This window comes from Hirundo rustica, chromosome 3 (genome assembly GCF_015227805.2).
Source record: "Hirundo rustica isolate bHirRus1 chromosome 3, bHirRus1.pri.v3, whole genome shotgun sequence".
Lineage (NCBI taxonomy): Eukaryota > Metazoa > Chordata > Aves > Passeriformes > Hirundinidae > Hirundo > Hirundo rustica.
Window position 1 is genome coordinate 6931006 of NC_053452.1, and position 21448 is coordinate 6952453.

The window sequence follows — 21448 nt, forward strand, 5'->3', positions numbered from 1 at the left end:
TGGAAGTTATTTTGTGTCTGTAAGGCAGACCTGGTGCTTGGCAGTAGCTTTTAGAAATGCAAATGGAGGGACACAGTGCAATGGAAAGTGATGTTGGTTTTGGGGGCAGAGATCGGCACATGTACCCTGGGCCTGATGGAGAAACATCTGGGCTTCAAAGCTGCTTGTGGAGTCCAGTGCTGCTTACTGTGAGGAAGGGTAATCTGCACAAAGAACAGCTAAGAGCATGAAAGCAATGCTTCCAAAGCAATGCAGGGCCACTGAAATCCCTGAGGTCAAGCAGGGGGAATTCTTATAGAAGAAATTGATTGGTTCAGTTGGCATAAGCCTCATTCCTGTTCCCTTGCTTGGCCTTGCTCAGTTGTGGTTAAATGAGGAGAGGGATGATAATCATCTGATTATCCTGCTATTGACAGTCTGTGGAACAGTTGGGAGCCCAGGCTTGTCCTCTTGCCAATGCCAGCTCCAGGGATGGGTTCACCATTTGGAAAGAGAAATAACATATTCCACAATCTCCAACAGGTGCAGTGGCTGTTCCACTGCTGAGTGTCCCAGGAGAGAGCCTGGAATTGTCACTCTGTGGGCTCATCTCACCTATGTTCCTGATTCACACTGCCCAAATTACCCACCAGGAGAGAGCATAAATTTTCTCAGTAATTAATTAAATATGTTAGGGAAGGCTTCCCAGGTACAGGGTGCAATTTCTGCTTCAGATGAAAAAGTTAACTACATCAACTTATACTGCAGAGTCTTTGCTTTGATATGGGAGACCTGGCATGGGGGAAGCTAATGCTCAGTGCTGCTGCCCTGCATCTATCATTGCCACCACAGCTGATACCAGCTCTTCTGGGATCTTTTGGTCTGAGAGTTCTTGGATTTTGTGCCATACCATAACCAAGTCAAATTTAAAATTGTATGCGCAAACCAGCAATCTTTTCCACGACAATTAATAGAAGAGTGTTAATGGAGCTACCGTGATCAATTACTCTCATAGATAAATGTTACTGATGTTTCCCTTTCCTGTTAGGAGGTATTCTTTTCTTCAGACCTTACTCCTTACCATAGCAGCCAAACCTGAATGTTCTTTCCAACCTCCAAGCATACTGATGTATCTCCTTGGTGTTCAGCTCCCTCACAACACTTCACATCAACACATTGATTAATACAGACATTAGACAAAAGATGGCGTTTATTTAAGATTAAATACTCATTTATAAATTGAATATGCAACTTGTTTTCTGTAGTCTGTGGTGTACTGGCTTTGTTACAGATTTATCCAGAACACCTGAAAAAGGACTGAATTGTAGTTAGCCAAAACAGTATTTTCATATTACAACTTTATTATTCATAGAATGGTTTGGGTTGGAAAGGACCTTAAAGATCATCAAATTCCAGCTCCCCTGTAGCGGGCAGAGAAACTTTTCACTAAACCAGGTTGCTCAGAGCTTCAAAGCTTCCTAACTTGCTACAGCCATTTAACTCTATTCAAAGTATTTCAAGGTCCAACGCTCATTTCTGTGACTTTTCCATAAACCTCTTCCTATCACCCCTAAATAAATGGTCACTCAGGTTTCTACAAGTGAGGGCTTTTCATCTCTGCTGTAATGACTTCGGATGTACAGCTGGCCCTGTAGGACGTGCTCCATTTTGCCTGCGTCATGTCTGTAACAAAAAAGCCTGCTATTGCTTTAGAAAAAGATGTATTAAATTTCCCAGGCAATAGCCAAAGCTGCTTAAGTGGATGGGGTTTTTCCACAGGGGAGAGATAAAGTTACTTAAACAAATGATTTAATTTTACACAGGGTCCTGTATGTTTTTCCCTAGCAGCCAGTGACAGTTCTGACTAGGGAGACTCTCCAAAGTTTGTGTTGGTTAATCATTGTCACTGTACTGACACATGGGAGCATTAAATTCACCTCTGACTTTCACATTTTATAAACCACCTCACCTGAGCCAGTGAATAGCACCACTGTAGGCTATGCAAGTTTTACTTTGCTCAGAGCATAAGACAGAACAGAATCCATCACAACAGTCGGGAACAAAGCACACACAAACACCAGGGCCTTCTCCTTCAGCTTTGCCACCATGTAACGTGCCTTGGGTGCAGGAGATGTTAGAGCATCCACCATAGCATCTACGACCTCGTTGCCATTAGTGCTTCCCTCACTGAGGATGCTGTTGAAGAAGTTTGCCCGCTCTTGAACATACTCCTTGTTGTAAACAGCCTTTTCCTCTTCACTCAATTCACTCCAGATCTCTTCAGCACTGACTGGTGGCTGAATTTTTGTAGAGCGTGCATAATTTCCTGGCTGGATAATACAGACCTGAAAGCGAGATAAAAAACCCACAAAACCTATCAAGGTGCAATCAGTCACTGTAAATTCAATTAAATGCTATAGTCAAAAATACTATACACAGATCAAAAGCTCTCTACAGACAGCCAGAAAATGCTGCTTTGTTGAAATGTTAACCCTGGAAACTTGACTGAAATCAAATACATTCCCGTGAAATATTTTAAGATTGCAGAGGTACTTTATTCCGACTTCCTCATTTCGCTCTGATGTTAATGTTCTTGTTTTGACTACTCAGCACAGCCTCACAGAATGCAATCGAGCACCTCTGATTGCTGCAGAATGCTTAACGGTATAAATGTTTTGACAACACTGAGACAAAGTATTTCAGTATGATTTTGATGTCTCCAAAGTGGAATACTTTGGATTTTTCACTCAGTGGAGAACGTTGCAATTGATAAGTTTTTGACCCAATTTGGGACGAAAGGAGGGATCAAAGAAAATTATGAGGTCCTGGGGAAAGAAGTTTTCCCCAAGCTGTTTTCCCCAAGTAGGTGTAATTAAAAGTGAACTAGGTCTTGTCAGCAAAGAACAAGGGGACCAGAGGTCCTGCTCTGCCTCTCACTGAAGCCACTAGCAAATTTCTGTAGATTTGTGCACACAGATTTAAATGGAAAGCACACAAATCCTTTGCTGCTCCACGTTTTCTTTGTGTGTTGTTGCTCCCTTCTGAGTATGCCAGGGAGTTTTGGAGCAGGCTGAGCACTCACAGCAACATGCTGCTCCTCAGTTAGCAGCAGCCTTGTTCAAACTATTTGTAGATACGCAACATTAAAGGCTCCATGGCATTTAACTCACCTGATTTCTAAAGACTGCAACATAAGGTGAGGAAAACCCATGCTGAGCTGTGTCAGAGACTTGGGAATCTGACAGACATTCTCTGGGAAGTCTGTGATGACATAAAACTCTGATGTCTTCACCCAGCTCACCCAGCAGAGACTCCCACCTGTGTCAGTCCCTGCCTGCTGGCCTGTATGGTGATGATTCGCTGCTCTCAGGAGGATTGGGGTGCAGGTCCTATGCTCAGGGAGAAGGAAAGGATGCACACAAACTCTAGCAGAGGGATGGTGTGCACAGCTTTGCGCTGCCTCAAGCAAGTTTGTCCTTGCATCCTCACATAGCATCCTCAGGAGCCCTCCCTTCTGGTGCTATTTAGAAAAGTGTTTGGTATCAGCCAAATAGTAAACTTCCACATTAATTGTTAACGAAGGGGTTTTGAAAGCTTCCTTTTTTGGAGTTGGCTTGGAGAGAAGGAGAGATGGTTTGGTTTTTGCCATTCCCACATTTTCTGTAGCCTTTCCATTGGAAGACACACACTTTTTTTTTCCTGTAGGCTGTCAGCTTGCCTGGCCAGAGTTCAGTGGGACACAGCCATAGCTCCAAATGCTCCTTGCCACCTCTGTGCACCTTTCTCCCAAAAGGACAGAGGATGACAGAGCAGTGAAAGGGAGCGCAGGAAAAAGGGACTGTGTATTTTGTAGGCTCTCCACAGGGTACGTTCTCAGGCAAATGCCAGCCAGCATCTTGCATACAATGAGAAACAGAAAAATAACCTCTCAAATATACTCCAGAAATGTTTGTCAGCCTGGCTCACTCAGTTATGTGCTGGGATTGCTGCAGAGGTAGAACAGGAAAAATCTCAAAACAACCAGAGTAGCTAACCTATTAAACTAAGTCCTTCCATGCATTTGAGATTATCCTCAGCTAATCTGCAGAAATCTTCATCGTGCTGTGTGGTATTAGGACGTGTAAAGTCACTTGCATTTTACAGCTCTTTATATATATCTGACAGGGGGAGCCAATAGATGCATAGCTGTAATATTTTCCAACATAAAGCTAATGAACAATGCTGTAAATCTGTATACATAAACAGTCCAGCAATGCAAACCTGCCAGGGAAGACTTTGAGTGTTTGAGAAAAATGTTTCAGCAGTAGAGTGACTCCAAGGAAAAGGCCCAGTGAAGCTACTTAGTGATCTAAGCTTCAGGTTTGACTGTTAGAGTTGCTTAGAGCACTAAGAGCACTCTTAGAGCCTCTTAGGTTAAGAGACTAAAAACATAATTACTCTGCACAATGCTGCCTCTTGCAGCGAAGCTGTTCTCACAAAAAGGAAGGAAATGGTGTTGTAAGAGGAGAGAAAGAACCCTTCAGGCAGGTGACAAGCCTCCTCCTAGCTGCACAGCAGTCAGTGCCTGGGCTCTTTGCAGCCACCCAGGGAACATTTGGGTTCCTCACTGCTGTTGGGAGCTCAGGCAGGCCTGTGTCAGGAAGCTTCTCCAATGCAGAGGATGGGAGAAAGGGTGGAAATTTCAGTGCTAACACACAGACCTGTCACCCACTGGCTTCTCAGAACCAAAAACATCACCCAGGCCTGCTGCTCCCAGTGATTTCCAGCTGACAGCTTAGCTAGAGAAAAACCACCTCTGTCAAAAAGGAAGCTGCAGCCATGAATGCAGTTCTGATCTTTTCTCTTTGCTCCTTTGTTTCACATAATTCATTACATCATTAACCTGGTTTCCAGGTGCTTGTCACTTACCTGGACACCAAACTTCTTCATTTCCAGTCTTAAAGCATCACAAAATTTTTCAATAGCTGCCTTGGTCATAGAATAAATGCCATTTCCCAAAGTAAAATAGGCAATGATGCTGGACATGAAAACAATACGTCCTAGAAAGGAAACAGTACAAATAACAAAACTTCACTCTCAGTCTTTAACATGGAATCAATTCATCTCAGCCTTGTGAACTGCTAGGAATGGGGTGTTTAGCAGGAGACTGTTTTACTGCACACTGTGCCAAAACTGGGCAGCGTCAGTGTGCAGTCCCAGCACAGAAGGGCACTCAGCTCTGTTAAGCAGAAAACTTCACACAAAAATCTTCCACCAAGCAACAGATGTCGGACTAGATGAAGTGTAACTCATTTCCAGTGTGCTGCTTATTCCTTCTGAGCCTGAGATAGGATGAAAAAGATGGAAAAAAAGCAGTGCCCTAAAGACAAGAAAATAGTAGTAAGAGACTGGGCTAGTAAGAGGAGAAGGACTGCAGAGGAGAGGGGAGGTGATTTTCCCTGAGTTGGATATATAGTAACTAATATAATTTTTTTCTGTGCTAATGATGTCTCTGCACTGAGACCTGGTCTTATAACTGTGCATATAGAGTCCAAGCCGGACTGTACAGTGAGAAGCTTCACCGAGGAAATGTGACTTGCCAAATGTGTGCAGGTTTACAATACCTTACAATGATTTCCCTGTTCTGTGCTGCTTTTCCCTCCTTTCTAACCCCTGCTGAATGCAGGCGTACCTTAAATAGCAGAGGTTCCTCATTTGAGGCACTGGACTGTGATTCATTCCCATTGTTTCCTTGTAAACTTCTGTCACATAGTCCTACCATGGGGTAAGGAGTGTCTGAGTGTGGACATACAAATACCAGAGGTGAGGCAGAAGATGGCCTTGTCACTGACAATACGGAGAACACAGCTGCACTCCTGTTGCTGCCACAGATGCAGATAACATCTGGGCCCCAGACCTCGCCAAATGGAATAGGGTTGGGAGACATTAAAAGGTATTATGGGAATGCAGTGATGTCTGTCATTCCGAATTAGGTTCCCTGCTTTCCTATACAGCATCCCAAATAAATCTTATATAAAGTTAAGAGGAAAGCTTTTGCTGCTCAAGATGCTCTATTGGCTGGCCTGGCCAGCTGGAAAAGATATGGGGAAATTTTGCTCCTCTCAGGGTAGAAAGTTTAAATCCTAGGCTAGAGGGCCTGTGGCTACTTAAATTACAAGTATTAATAATTGTATAAATAATTCTGAAGTGTTTCTTGGCACAGGTGCACATCCATGGCAGTAAGCCATGGGTAGGATGACCTCTGCCTCCTTTGTCCAGTAGCTGAGTGGTCTGGGGCACACCCCCAAGATGTGGGATATCTCATTTAAGTTCTCTTTGTTCCTAAGCAAATTGAAACCCAGCTTCCCCAGGATAATGCTCTAATGTCTGTAATTCAAGCTTTTCATGTGGAGAGGTCACTTGCTGCCCCCAAACACATCAGCTTTAGCTGTCCTGGTTGTTCCTGCAGGAAGGCAACAGGAACTCTAGGATTCTTCCTGGCACTCCTCCTGGAGTGCCTTGGCCTCCTCTCCTACATAGATAGCACTTGAAAATGGAGTGCTGGAGTTAATCAAGGAAACACTGACAGCCCTAAGAGAGATACAAAATGTTCCTTTGAGCTAAGGTGTGTGTGCAGCCATCCAGACCCAAACCTTCTACAGGTTTATGCATGTGCTTAATATAACTCACACAGAAGTCCCTTTTGCTGCAAAGTAACCCTGTGCAATTCATGGGGTCAGAGAAATGCCTCTGGTGGATGAGCATCACAGAGTTTCAGCAGTAAGTAGGACATGACAGGGAAAAGAGATGTCTCCCTGTGTAATGGCCACATAACACACTCACTGGGTACACACAATGCCACATTCTTCTACAAAAACACGTCCAGCTCACAGGACTTAAAGGTTTCTTTCTTCTTGTGTCAGAATATCATCAACCAAAGGCAGCCAAGCAGAAAGATGCAGAATAGCTCCCCAAAAAAGGGAGGCTTTTATCTTACCAACGGTTTGTGTAGCACTGACACCTGAGGTTTCCAGGTAAAACCTACATCTTCCTGTGCTTGATGCAGCACACAGAGCACAAATCCTTACCCTAAAGAGCCCACAGCCAGAACAGACAAGGAAGAGGGGATCTTCTTCCTCAAACACACACGGAGACAGGTAGGGAACAAATTGCAAAGCACCCAAGACATGCTGCCATGCTGCAGAGAGCTATTGAACCATTCCTTCTCAGAAAGAAGGACAAAGCCCACATGCAGGGAGGTTCATGCAAATGCATTTGTCCCACTGGATACCCATGCACCTCTACATACTTGAAGTTTCCTGCCCAAGGTCACAGAGGCTCCACAGAGCTGGAACTGGAAGCTGGATGTCTCTAGTTCACCTCTGTAGAGTCATTCCTCCTCTCCTAATTGCCAAACAATAAAATTGCAAAGCCTAAATAATAAAATTAGGCAGTTTAATGGATCATTGTGTTTTCTGATTGCCAGTGCTTAAAAAGGCTTGCCCAGGCTTAATGATCTACAGTAAACATTTTTCCTCTCTTTTTTGAGTCAAACAGTGAGAGAAATCTTTACTTATAAGTACTTTTTTGTACGTACTGCAAAGACAGAATCTTTAAGGATATTTTTTCCTCTTGTGACTTCACCCTCTTTTCAGGATCAAGTTGCTCTTTCAGGCCACACAGAAGGAAGCTGTCATTTCAGTTCAATGAGAGACAATTAAAGCCTCTTTTATAGATGCTACATTACCCTGATTATAGTAAGCTAATTATTCTACAACTCTAAATAACAGTGGATTAGCATTACCCTTGTATTTCCTTAGAAGGGGAAGAAATGCCAGAGTTGTCCTGATGCTCCCAAGGAGATTCACATCTGCAAATCTTTCATATGTCTCCATAGGCAGCCACCCTGTCTCGCCAAATGTTGATATTCCTGCATTGTTGACAAGCCCCCAGAAACCTGTGGAAGAGAAATGACTCAGCAAACATCTGAAACTGCAAAGCAACCGCTGTTAGATAACAAAGCAACACCACTGATTCAGACCCGGGGAAGAAACTGTAGAGTTGTGTAACACTTTTGTCTTTTCCACTTAAAAGTGCAGGCATGTTTTATTTAACGAAGGAATGCCATTGTGGCCATAATCTGGACTAAATGGAATCATAGAACAGTTTGGGTAGGAAAAGATCATCCAGTTCTACCTCCCCTTCCCATGGTCAGGGAGACCTTTCCTATAAGTCTCAGTGCTATTTAATAATCATTCACTCTATAGTTGTCTTAAGATATTTATGAATAACCTGATCTGGGAGACTACATTTTACTGCCAATGTGGCGTGCCATGATATTTTAATTACTTTAATCCCACAGTGTGCTATGAGCAGCTTTGTGAAAATTATATTAAGCAGTCTAAAAGCTAAGGGGTACTATTTTCAAAGTGCCTGACTAATTTAGGAATCTAAATATTTTCCAAGATTTGAGCTCTGATTTCTTCTGAAATCAGCCACAGTCAGGTACATGGCTGCTACACTGGGTAAAGTAATCAAGCAGGGTCAGTCGCTGCAGCATTTTTTAAATTCTGTACTTTTGAACAACTTTATTTACCATGTAATGACAGGTTTTGGTGCTAAGGAGCCCACCCCCTGACACACTGAAAGACTTCAGTGTTTCCAAGCAGAAACGTGCTGGCAGCAAAGCTTGTTCTGACAGAGCTCAGTGACAGGAAGCTGAAGCCCTTTAGCCCAAAGCCACAGCAGGTCTCCTGTGAGCCCTGTGCAGCGCTATCAGTGCTGATTAAGCCTTGCTGACTTGTTCTTGCCTGCATGGCCCATAACTGTGGAGGTGCAGCAAAGCAGGGAGTGATGCAGTGCTTTTGAAAACATTTCTGTTCCCGTCCTCCAGTCCTGACTGACAGCACTGCGAGGGTGACCGGCAGTGTAAGTCAGGAGTACCAGGGCAGCCTGACTGGCACAGAAATAGCTGAATGTGCAGCTTGGTTCTGCCAGCCTTGACAATTTTGCTCATGCATTTCTCTTAAAGAATCCTTGTTGGTGTCCGAGGCAAATAATTGTTTTGTCGTGCCTTCTACAGGACCTCCAAGCCTGGGTTTCTGGGGAGGCAGAGCAGGTTTTAGTGCCTTTCTTCCAAGGGTGATGCTGACCCAGCTGTAGCTTCCCATACCTCTGGCAGCAGAGTTATTCTCAGGGGACTTTTGATCACCTTAGTGAAGGCACTGCAGAAATCTTTGGGCTGAACCCTTTTCTTTCTGATCTCCAACAAAACTACTGAAATAATTTCATGGTGTCTTGGTCCTTCCAGAACTCTGACAAGAACTGCCAATATTAGATTTCATTCACAACAGTAATTAAAGATGAAACAGAAAATTTTTGGAATTAGTTTGTAAAGCAGACTTCTATAAGCTTTTCTAACATACATATGCACTACTTGTATTACCTAATGAAATTCATCTTTAAACAGAGTAAAGAAACTGATTTCTTTTAGTGAATGTCTCATTTGCAGGGCAAAACACTCAAACTCAGGAATTTATCACCCAGAATTTGGATAATTCTATCCTCCAAAGAGAATCAGTCACTATTCAGCATCCTGTCACACAGCAATCCTTGACACTGGTGCTCTCTTACAACTTTAGTTACAGACAGACTGCTGCCCTAGTAATGCTGCAGTTTCCTCTGGACTCACTTGTTTTCCATGGCCCCAAATCTGAGCAGACAGAGGAGAGGAAATGGACTTAAAAATTGGCCATGGAATTGGGCATCCTAGACTTCCTTCTTCCCCCTGCTACAGTAGGGTTCTGTGTCTCTCCATCTTTCTCTGGCTTTATTTCTCCATCATAAAATGGAACCCAGCCCCATGGGAGTTGTTACCTCCCGATAAAATACTTCCAGATCAATGGCTTCGAGATCCCTCTGCAGAAGCTAATTATCAGTATTTTTGTACTTGCCGATGATCTGATCTGCAGATGGGCTGAGTGGCTGCACACCCCATCTATTTCTGCTCAAAGCTGAAGGTTTCTTGTACTCAGGGTTATTCTTACATAACCTAGCTAGTTAAAAGTAAAGCCTGGCATCACAACAAAAGCTGTTTTCTGATCTTTTCAGCTTTACCTTTTCTAATTTAAAAAAGTCATTTTGCTTCTGCCACTGCACCCTGTGCAGCACGGCAAGAACACTTGCTCCGCATACCCCTGATTTCATCAGGCCTTCAGAAATACACCCATTAATCTTTAGACAATTGATTTTCTTCCTCTTTCTCTAAACTGTGAAACTCAGAATTTAGCTTGCAAGGCTTAAGTTTTCTCTCCAGCCATCTGCCTCATGTGCTTCAAAGCCTCTGGGTGGCTGCTGGTGAGGCCAGCCTGTGTGTATCAACAGAGCTCAAAAAAAGTGGCTCCTTCCTTCTGTGTAGTGGCCAAATCAAAAGCCTTGAGGAGAAAAATTGACCTGAGTTAAATTAAAACAGACTTTTAAAAGAGAAGATTAAGTCAAACACAAAAATACACTTTGCACCAGGTCGGCCCAAAACATTTTGTTTGCCCTCAAGCAAAACGTATTTTTTCTTAGGACATTTTGGCATTCTCAAGTGGGAAATGTTCTGCTGTTTTCCAGAATGATTCCTGCCACTTTGTTTAGCTGAATCAATTCACAGTATTCTACCCAAATAACAAACAGTTCATTATTCCCTTATTCTACTTTCTCAGGATATTTCCTACTTCCTGAGAAACAACCTGCCCAGCTCTGTATTCAGGGTACTTGAATCTGCTTTGGTCTTCCCTTCCTGAAATGTTTGTGGTAAAAATTAATACTATAAATGTGCATTCAAAATATAATGTAAATTACAGGTAACCTAAGAAATATAGATGGAAATCCTGAAGGACAAGGCACAAGAATTGAACAGCTGAAGGAGAGTGACTCTGCATTTCCTCAGTGTCCATGCAGAGACACTTTGGAAAAAGCAGCTAATGTTTGGTCAGACTGTCAAAACAGAACTCAGTCCAATCACAGATTATGAAGAGAGGTGTTAAGACTATGCTACAGCAGGCAGGAAAAAAATAAACTGGAAAGCAGGACTGGATGTCACAGAAATTTTCACTGATATCTGAGTTGGGAAAATCGATCCTGACAACAAAGATTAAAAGATACAGACGTGGATCTAAGAATCACATTAGGAAACTGAACTTAAGATTAGTGAGACTTTCTGGAGAACACATAAGCTCCCCAACAACTTCTGCTTCACAACATGTTGACCAAAAGGCACGTGTTCAAAGTCCTTATTTAGGCTCCAAAGATATCTGATATTTTTTCCAGAAACTCTTAAAAGTGCTCCCCCTATTAAAGTTAACCCAGCTTCAGGTTTTCAAAACCTTCTGAAAATCGGGTTGTTTCTGTGGTGGTGCCAACACTCAGGTAATACCTGAATTGTGCCACCCTCTCTAAATTCCAACAAGTACTCTTGGGATCACTGATCTTTGGAGTTTCTCCTCGAAGCCTGAGCCCATGTGGAAATGTGAGGCTCTTCCTTGACAGATTCCAGACCAATACTAGAGGAAACTAGCCAAAGGAAAGAAAGTGTGATTTGCCTTGTTCCTTTGGAAAAATGGGGAGAGGCAACAACCCAATCTGTCTGTGGCAATGCAGGCTGGTAGCAGGCCAGATGAGATTCCTGAGTTATGAGTCACCATCCTTTTCTTGGAATATTATGCTGAAACTGTCTTCACTGTAAGGATAAACTATTTCTATAGGGAGTCTGGACTAAAATATTGTACCATGGACGAATTCCATGAATAGAAAATCATAATTAAGTGTAAGAGAGTACTTAATAACCTTTTAGTAGGAAGTGGGATTAAAACTAATATCCCTCCATTCCAGCTAGATAATGTCACCCACTCACAACAGGCAAGAAAAGGAAGAGAAATTCTGGTTTGAAACAGAAGAAAATCAGAAAAATTCTGAGGTTTGCTGCAGAGCCTAACAGAATTGCAAATCACTGTGCTCTGAAGTCCTGGTCTGCTTCATACTGGCTTTGGATTTCTACTCTTGTATAACAGAGAGAGAAGACAATGAGGAGCTTGGGCTAAATATGGTTACAGCAGAACTTGAAGCTGTAGGGAGAACTGTGTTTTATTCCTGATACTCTGGGTTTTGTTCTGATATTTTACACATTTTTGTGTACATTTTATACTGAATAGTCTACTTAAAGTAGAAAGTCTCTTTTAGTTTTTTGTATGTCTACGCATCCTGGGCCCAGGAAAAAGGGAGGTTAAGGTGACTTAAAACACAGCATATCTGCCAAAAAGCTCTACTAGACTGAGATGCACAGTCCATGGAAAGGATGATACCGTAATCATAAAGAATATCTAATCTTTACCAGGATTTCCTCTGAACTATTTAAACACAGGCATGCAGAAAGCAATCATTTAACTGCTTTCTCTTCGTTTTGGTCCAGCTTTCAAGGTTTCATTTGGAATCCGTGGCCTTTGCACACTTAGCATTAGCCTGGGATTACTGAAGTGACTATTTTTGGAATGATACAGGAATATTTTGGTGATCAGAATTTAAAATCTTCCATACCTGTGTGAAACTGATTATAGTTAAAATGGCAAAAAAGGAGGGAACAACCCCTAAGCAATACCTAGTGATTCCCAGGAATAGGTTCCTCTTCTCAGTTTCTACAGGGAACTGCTGAACAGAATTCTCCTGTTGTGAGGGAGGGAGAGACAGAAACAGAGAAACTGTCCCACAGTACTTAAAAGCTAATAGTGACATACGGAAGAAAGGTGGATCTTTTCACAGCTTTTAAGCAAGGTAATGCATTCTACTGTAACCTTTCAGCACAATCCACTGGATCCCTACATCAGTTTGAATTGTTTGCACAAAATCCTTTTTATCTGTCCAGTGCTCATTTACAACAATCCACCAGACTCACCACCCACCCTTTGCTCTCCTCATTACAAATGTCTGAGCTGTATCTGATTTCCACTTTGGTCAGCCCTCTGCTGTAGGCCCTGGGTGTGGCTGTCCATGATCCACCAGGGAAAATGTCCTAAGGTTTCACCACTGAGGGTTGTTTAACTGGTGAGACATTGAGGCACATGTTCCACTGCCCACCCTTTGTGCAGCATGTAACATGCTCTGTGTAGTCACATACTTTTCTTACCTTATTGGTTCTTTCAGAACATAAATGCAATTACAAATGGTTCAGAATTCTCTTTCCTACTGAAAAGGAATTTGATTAAAAACGATCTTTGACCCTAATATAAAAAAAGAATTACGATTCCTATCTTTAACAAATAAATTGGTTCAATAAATTGGACAACCCACAAGTTAGTGCTGACTCTGGACTCCAGGGTGTATATTACAGCATGAGCACGACTATTGCAGGACAGCATAAGCTATTGGAATTGCAGGATAAATTATGTGAAACCCAGAGTTCCAAGTGACCTGGTCCCCATGGAGGCTTTAAGGGCTTTTGGGAGACATTTGTGATCGTCTGTAGGTTGAGGAAAGGCCTGAGAGGAGAAGGCTCTGTCTCTTAATACGATAAGGTCAAGATCAACCATAAATACATTTGCTTAATGAGCGATGTCTAGGCTTTTTCTTCCTTCCCTCTCATTCCATCCCCTTCCCAATGAGTCAGGCAGGCAGAGGCCTTGTATTTCATTATCTCTCTGTGTGCCTGTATGTAAGTGTACTTTTATTCCCTGTATGAGCAGGAAGTGTTTGTCTGTGATTTGGAAGGAATCTCACTTCTGAGCCTGAGGAAATCTGCTCTGCACCGAGTGTATCCCAGAATTACACTGGATAATTCTCATCCTGCAGTCCCAGTGGGAAAGGAGGTAACTGTGGCCCCATAACCTGCCCTGTGTCACATGTGCTGAAGGGATAACCCAGGATTTAGGTTGTCTGCAATTATTCAGGAGCTAAGTCTATCCATTCCCCTGGGTGCATGCTCCCTGTAGGGTATATAATTGACATGTTTCCCTTCCAGTGATCTCTCTAGGGACTAGCTTGACAAACCTCAAGTGGTTCCACGAAGCAGCTGCTTTGGTATGGCACAGCAGCTGTGCTCGCTGCATTTCCGATATCTATTGTGTCTTTCACAAGTCATGCCCAGAAACGCATCACATTCCCATCCCTCCAGTGCTTGCAGAGTTGTTCTGCGCTTTCTCTGCCGTTCTCTTCTGTTGGGTACCTGCAGAGGGGCTCCAGGGATGCCCCACTCGGGAAGTTCCTCTCCTGGTGGAAAGGTGAAGCTCCCCCGTGGCGCACTGAGCAGTGCACCCACTTTACACCGTCGGCACCTTCGGACAGGCCCCAGTCCGTATACGCACCGAGGGATTTTTTATTAAAACCCTGCTGTCATTACCAATAGCGGTAATTGCGCTTAGCCCATCAGTGACGGTGCTCGCTACCCTCGAGCCGTGACAGTCCAGCTGACCCTGCCAGGCAGCTCCCTGCCAGCAGTCCCGGGCGAACCGAGCCGCCGACTTGGTGACACCGTGTCCGCCGGTGCCTCGCTGCCGACAGCCGAGCCCCCCACCCGCGGCCGCTCCACCCGGCCCGCCGGCCTCACCTCTCTCGGGCAGGTGGCTGAGCACCTCCTTGGCGGGCCTCACCTCTCTCGGGCAGGTGGCTGAGCACCACCTCCTTGGCGGGCCTCACCTCGCTCGGGCAGGTGGCTGAGCACCAGCTCCTTGGCGGCGCGCACGTCGCGGGCGCGGGTCACATCGAGCCGCAGGACGCGCAGGCGGCCGGCGCCGCCCGCCTCCCGCTGCAGCCGCCGCGCCCCGTCCCCGCCGGGGCACAGGCAGCCGGCGAACACGGTGAAGCCGAGGCGATGGAGGCGGAGCGCCAGTAGGTGCCCGAAGCCGCTGTCGCAGCCCGTGATGAGCACGGCCCGCCCGGCCGGCTCCAGCCGCGCCGCCCCGCGCCGACACTGCCGCGCCAGCGGCAGCAGCAACAGCAGGAGAAGGAGCAGCAGGAGAGGGGCCGCTGCCCACATCCCGCCTGCGCCGCCACAGCCGCGCTATGTGGCAGCGAGGGAGGAATGGAAACCCGCGGGCAGCGCCCTCCCAGCCCGGCATCCCCTCCCCTCCCCGCCAGCCCGGTATCCTCTCCCGGGAGCAGCGGCCGCCGGCAGACACCGCCCCGCCCCGCGGGCACACGGGGAGCTCGGACCGCGCTCCGGCCGCTGCCCGGCCCCTCCGAGAGGCTGCATGCTGGTGAAACCCTGAGACTGGGAGAAGTTTCTCCCCACTTTTCGTTTCAAAAAGAAAGTGCAGGCTGGAGGCATCACGCCGTGGTCAGCTGGAGCCGTGCCGGCGAAAGGGAGCTGGGTTATGCCGAGATCTGGCGGTATGGACAGTTCAGCTTCCCTGCTCAGCTGAGTTTCCACCGCCCCGCCACTACAGACTGGCCGCAGGGCACAAATGAAAGTTTGTGCCATGAGTGTTTCTAGATCGGTCAGGTGGGGATTTCTAAAACAGCTGCATTATTATGTTATAGTCGCTGTCTCTTTGTTACGTATTCCGTTGCAGTATTAAAATGATGCGGGTTTTTTATGGCTCAGGTCTATGACTGTTGTTATCTCAAGGGTGTCTACACTACCCCATGGTGAAGGAAAATGTCTGTTTCTTGTAGGCTAAAGTGACAGTTATACATTGCTGGAAAAAAGATCCCCAAGAGCTACGATTACAGGAGAAATGTGATTAGGCAGTGCTTTCTCTGCCCTTTCTTTTATCTGAGCAGCTCTCCAAGCAGCTATTGAAAGCGATACTATGTCATATCTGCCTCCTCTGAGTAAAATGAAATGATTGAAAGAACCAGATGCCTTTATTAATTGTGATTTAAAGTTGGCTTGTGAGAAGTACAAAGGAGGCAGTCATTCACTGACATACACACAGCAGCAGGGAAAGCAGCAAGTCTTAACACACACAGAGAAAGTTCCAAATATTTGCTTAAACTACACCCCTGTGGCTCTCCAGTGAGCCCTGTTTATGTTTAGTGAACAACCTGTATCTTGTTGTGGCAGATGGGTTTCTGAACTGGTGTTGCCCTGCTGCCCAGGAGTCTCCAGAAATTGTGTGGTCCCTGCAGTCAGCTGTGTTTTGTGTTTGCTTGGGGATACTTTTGCACTGCCATAGAGTTTTAATGACATCCAAAGGAGAAATAATTATTGTTTAATTTGCTTTTCCAGGGGCCAAAGCATTCCTGTGTTTTTACTCTTGTTGGCTGCACATCTGCCTGGGTTTATTTCAGCTTTAAATTGGTCAGTACTCTCCCTCTCTTCTTTACTGCTCAGCTCTCCCTAGGCTTTGCATAATAGGACTCGAAGCTTCAAGTGGTTTGGGAAAGCAAGTTATGCTTTGCTCCTGGGAGACAAAGTAGGACATGGAATGGTAAACCCCAAAGAAGATACCCAGATATTTGTCCTCAGTGGGATTTATTTGATCATGTTCCATCACACTGGGAGATGCTGCCCCTTTTTAGGCTTCAAAAGATCACTCAGTCTTCTGCGACTACATGAGTCACAAAGCTTTGTCTTTATGTTAACAAAATAATTATGCAACCCTCAAAATCATGAGAGCTGATAACAGCTGGTCCTCCAGCCAGGTTCCCTGTCTGGTTCCCTCTGGCATAAAAAGACAGGGAGGGATTCCATATTCTCCTCCTCCATACCTCCTATCCACCTCTCATCCATGCCTGCCAGTCTCTCCTCTCTCAGCTTTTCTGTTAATAATGAAAGGATCACAGGAAGTGACAAAACCATTCTCTTGAAGACTAAGAGGTGACTCAACTAATCTCTGCATTTTATGCTGTCTCTGTTTCACCCCCGCCCCCCCCAAACAAACAAACAAACAAACAAAAAACTTCTCAAGGTGTTAAAATGTAATCATTTAGGCTGAAAGTTATGGATTGCAACTGTGTCCTTCACGCTTCAAAACAACTTCATGACTACTAGTCCAGGAAATTAGTCCACTTAGGTCTCCACTGCAGCACATTTGCAGTGAAATTTATTTATTTCTTGGAACAATTTTCCTCTGGTTTATAGTATTCTGTTCCTAACTCAAATATATACACATGCTTGTGTATATAATGTGTATTATATACACATACAATGTGTATATAATGTGTATTTTGAATTTATGACTGTTTTGTCTAGTTTCTGAAATTCTTCCCATCTTTAGGACTTATTTTAATTTTAAAAAATTAAGTTTTTATCTCTAGCTTAATCCATTCTGTCTCTTATGCAATTCCAGTTAGCTGTGGTTTACCTGTAGCAAGTCTAAGATTTGGATTCTTAGGAAGCAGATGAGGAAATGGAAGTCAGAGAATGATACTGATGGGGATCTGGACAATTCTGCTCCCAGAATATACCCAGGGATCTTCAGCTCTTCCAGATAGCATTTCTGGAAACAGCAACCTCTGAAGCTTTTGCTTCAAAGCTTAAAGTTTTATTTTGTGTCACCCAGTAAATTTTACAGTGTGAAATAACAAGTTGCTCTGGGAAGAAATCATAATTTTTTTTTTTTTTAATTGTGTTGCCATGTTGTCCCTACCCTCAAAATACAAACTACTTTTCTAAAGGACTGTCAAGTTTCTGTAAAGGACCAGGATAAAGGAGAGCTGGGAAGGGCTGTGTTCCTCTGCTGCACCCTGGGACTTCCAGTTTGATTTCAGGGAAGACAAATCTCCTTTTTACCTCGTTCCTGAGCAGAGAATTGGTGGCTGTGAGTAGCAGAGCTTGCTGTGGGGCATTTAAACAATATGCACAGATCTTTGCCCAGCATAGCTCCAGCAGAAATCAAGCTACAAGGGAAGGGAGTTTCTCTGCTCTTAATCATCTTCTTCCATTTTCCCCTATTCTCATGTCTACTCACCTCTGCTTATTTTACCCATTCTCTTGTTCCTGTTCCCTCAGCCCTCTGCCCCTCCTGGCAGCCTTGTTGCAAACTGGAGCTGTCTCAAAATTTGCCATCTGCCATGCTCAGTGGTGCCCACTCTCAGCAGTGCTAGGAGAAGTAAGGATCTTTGATGTCTTTCTTGCAGGCTCAACTGTCCAGCATCATGTGGAAGTCATTATTATTTTTGTATTCTGAGGCAAAGATGAAACGGATGTTTTTGAGGTAACTTCAGAGCCATCCTTGGTTTCACATGAATCCCTTTCAGTGCAGAGCACCACTTTGTCAAAGCTTCAGAAAAATGCTGAGAAGGTGACAGAGTGCCTCCTAAAAGCTCCAAATAACCCAGCAAACAGTACATACAGACCCCTCTTTTAACATTCTAATGCTTTTGGAGCTTTCAGGGTGCAGGATTTCTGACCCAAAGGAGCTGGCTGTATCACACAATTCCCAACAAATGTGACTTCTCTTTGCCATCCATCGTGTCTTGTCAGCTCAGCCCCCAGACCATGTAGCATTCCTCTCGCTATAGTACAGCAAATAGCATAGCAGGCTGCTGGGACCTTTTGATGCTGGTGAAAATTATGCTTATCCAACAGAAAAAAAACCCATAAAAAATCATCTCGATCAGCCCATCTAGAAGTTCAGCAAATTAAGTTCCTACTTCTAATGCTAACACACAAACGACACTGCTTGCTGCAACTATCCAAAAAGCTGACATTGACTTTACACCTGCAGGCAAGCATTTCAGGATTTGGAGAAGTAGCTTTCCAGGACGAAAATCAAAATACAGTATTTTGGTGCAGTTAAACAGCCAAAGGCAGTCTGAACAGAAAGGCTTGCAGTTTTAGAGTTGGCGAGCTGCACATCCTCCTTCGGGATTGAGGCAGAGAAGGCTCTGCCACGGTGTCAGAGGGAAGGAGCCAACGGGAGGCTGTCATTCCATGGAATTAGACAGGAGCAGTTGCATGTGGGCTATGCATGGGGAATGTCAAGCCTTGGAGGACCGAGCAGGGTGTCTGGTTCTCTATAATGTGATGAGCTGTATTAAAACCTTGCTGCGTATTTTTAAAAACCCTGGACTCAGTTGACAAAACAGATTCAGGATGCCACGTGTATTCCTCAGTGTGTCAGAAAGAGGGAGGTGGCCTCTATTTAATAAGCAGGAATATCTCTACCCAAGAAACATTTTCAAATACTTGTCACTGCATACAGTGTCCAGACTATTCCAGAGATTAAGTCTTCCCTTTGTCAGAAGTTCTTTTGGTAAACCCCTAGGATTAAGTCCTTTTTGGCAGTCCTGGAGTAGTAACAAGGCAAGAGAGAGGGATGGAAAGAAAATTCTCCCAGAAGCAGGAAAATTCACCATCTTCTCCAACCTGAAGTGACTGATCCTTTTTCATCTGGAACACCCCTGGCTCAGGGACAGATGGTTCAGCTGGAGTATCCTTATGCAGGGACAGTGTGGAAAGTGAAGACACTCTATGCCTTCCAAATACCACATTCCAGAAATAAACAAAAAATTAAACACTGTTGTATCTCATTTCTGACTTGAAAGACAAATATGTGATGATTCTGACTTCCAAATGCTACTGCAAAATGATCCCAAGGGAGTAAAAATGCTTGGACTGCTTCTCCACACAGACTAATACCCACTTCTGTCATGGAAGGATTACCTCAGCACAGCAAACTGGGAACTTCAGTTGGAGGTGGTGGATAAGGATGAGGGGAGACCAAGTCTCCTTTTCTTCCTGGTGACCAGATTTGGAAAGTGCTGAAATCAAAATAGTCTCCTCCAGCACATATTTTCACCTTAGGCACAGATACAGAATTACTCATCAGGTAAACTGTTTTGAACTTGAGGATTACTTAAAAAAGGGCACAACATCATGAAATTAGGATTTATCTCTGGTTAAAAGTAAAATTTTTTTGAGAAACAGCATGTGTTTGAACACGGTGTTTCCAGGTGATGAAAAGCCCTTACACTGTCACACTGTTGGGAAATTCCAGTGGAGTCCGAGCAAATACTAAATCAGTTCAATTATGTTAAACTGATCCAGCATAAGAATTATCAGATATTAAAAGAAATTTACCCAGGCCTTAGATATCCCACTCCAAATCTGCCCAGAATTCACTTGCAGTAATTTTGATTAATGCTGTAAATTAAGTGCCTGAAAAAGCAGAGGACATTTTTACAATGATTTGACTGCAGATTCTCACCATGCCAGAGACAGAAATGTGGAAACTGACTCATACAAGGAGCTCCTACAGTGACATGGGCAGCAGGGTGTAGCTTTTGAGAAAGGAGTGTGCGAATCTTGCTGTTTCTGACTAATATTCCTGCCTAATATTCGCCTGTTAGAGCTCTTATCTTTACGGAAAACCTATCCCACCAACCACGTTAGAAGCTGAATTTTATCATCTCTACAATTCTACAATTTTCCCAAGCCAGGGAGCCGAAGGGTTGCTGTTCCCTTGGATCATCAGTGCAGAATATTGGCAGTAACGAGTTCTTTGCGCTTGGGAGTCGCCGTTTCCAGGAAAACGCCTGTGCCGGTGGATGCCCACGAGGTGGCAGCCTGTGCGGGAGAAACCTGCAGGAAAAGAGGATTGTCCCCAGCACCTTCCCCCTCCCCTGGGCGGGCGGGAGCGGCCTCTGCCCGGCAGCCCCGGGCAGCACCCTCTGCACCAAGTTTAGGCTTTCGGGTAATGTGCCAGCCCTTACCTGCTCCGCAGGATCCGACTGGCAGGAAGCAGGTGAGAGCCACTGACAGGCAGAAAATGCCACCGAGAAACCAGGCACGATTTAGAGGAATGGCGAGAAAGTTCCAGCCCTGAAAACACAGTCTGGAGGGGGATGCAATGAAAGAGACCCAGGAGGCTGATGGCCAAAAATTACTTTGGGCTGATAACCAGCGAAAGAGCTCTGAGTTTGCAGTGCAATAAATATACATGAGCACAGGAGGGTGCTGCTCTTTCTCTTAGCAGCACCTCTCTTCCCTGCTCCGTGGTGCCATCAGCTGACAGACAGAGGGGCTTGTGTTCAAGATGTTGTTCATCCTGGACAGAGCCCGTGGTGGTACAGCTGCTGAATAACCCCAGATCGCTGCACGTTTCTAAAGTAAAGTGACGTTCACCTGTAGGGCAGATTGTGCTTTGAGGTGATGACCAGCGCAGCCAGGAGTCCTCTGGAAAAGCACACAGGTCTGTCATCCTGCAAAATGCTGGTACAGGGGATGGCGTGGATAATTTTACTGTCGTCCCTCTCTAGCTGAGGGTGTACATCAGAGACTGGGTGGTTGACATTCCTGTTGCCCCTGTGTTCAGCTGTTCAAAGACAGCCCAGAAGGTGGCACAGCATTTGCCAGTTGGTCCAGGCTGGAGGAGCCAAGACTCCAGTTTCTATTGGAAATAGCTTTGTGGAAATTACTCTGCAGTTTTGTACTGAGTATCATTTGCCTTTCCTTAGCAGTGTATCAGCTGGTAGTGAGGGCACAAGGATGGGTAAGGAAATGCAGGAGAAGTGGTCTAAGAGAACAAATCAATTCAGAGACAAATGTGGCAGAGAAGCCTGGTTTCTC

The 21448-nt window shown here is 44.7% G+C and overlaps 1 protein-coding gene across 1 annotated transcript; it reads right to left on the reverse strand.

The window, feature by feature from the left end:
- Nucleotides 1-1171: 1171 nt before the first annotated feature.
- On the reverse strand, nt 1172-14968 carry LOC120749882 (D-beta-hydroxybutyrate dehydrogenase, mitochondrial-like). The gene is made up of 4 exons (XM_040057830.2): nt 14629-14968; nt 7763-7915; nt 4888-5018; nt 1172-2324 (listed from the first exon to the last, which is right to left on the reverse strand). Exons 1-4 carry the CDS (start codon nt 14966-14968, stop codon nt 1977-1979), a joined length of 972 nt encoding a protein of 323 aa, XP_039913764.1. The 3' UTR covers nt 1172-1976.
- Nucleotides 14969-21448: the final 6480 nt, after the last annotated feature.

Bases quoted from the DNA above. Each gene is read 5' to 3' on its own strand.
- LOC120749882 (XM_040057830.2), bottom strand. From the start codon at position 14,968: ATGTGGGCAGCGGCCCCTCTCCTGCTGCTCCTTCTCCTGCTGTTGCTG. The intron at 7,916-14,628 runs GTGAGGCCCGCC...TCTCTTCCACAG, and splicing joins CAGCCACCTGCCCGAGCGAG to GTTTCTGGGGGCTTGTCAAC. The intron at 5,019-7,762 runs GTAATGCTAATC...TTTCCTTTCTAG, and splicing joins CCTTCTAAGGAAATACAAGG to GACGTATTGTTTTCATGTCC.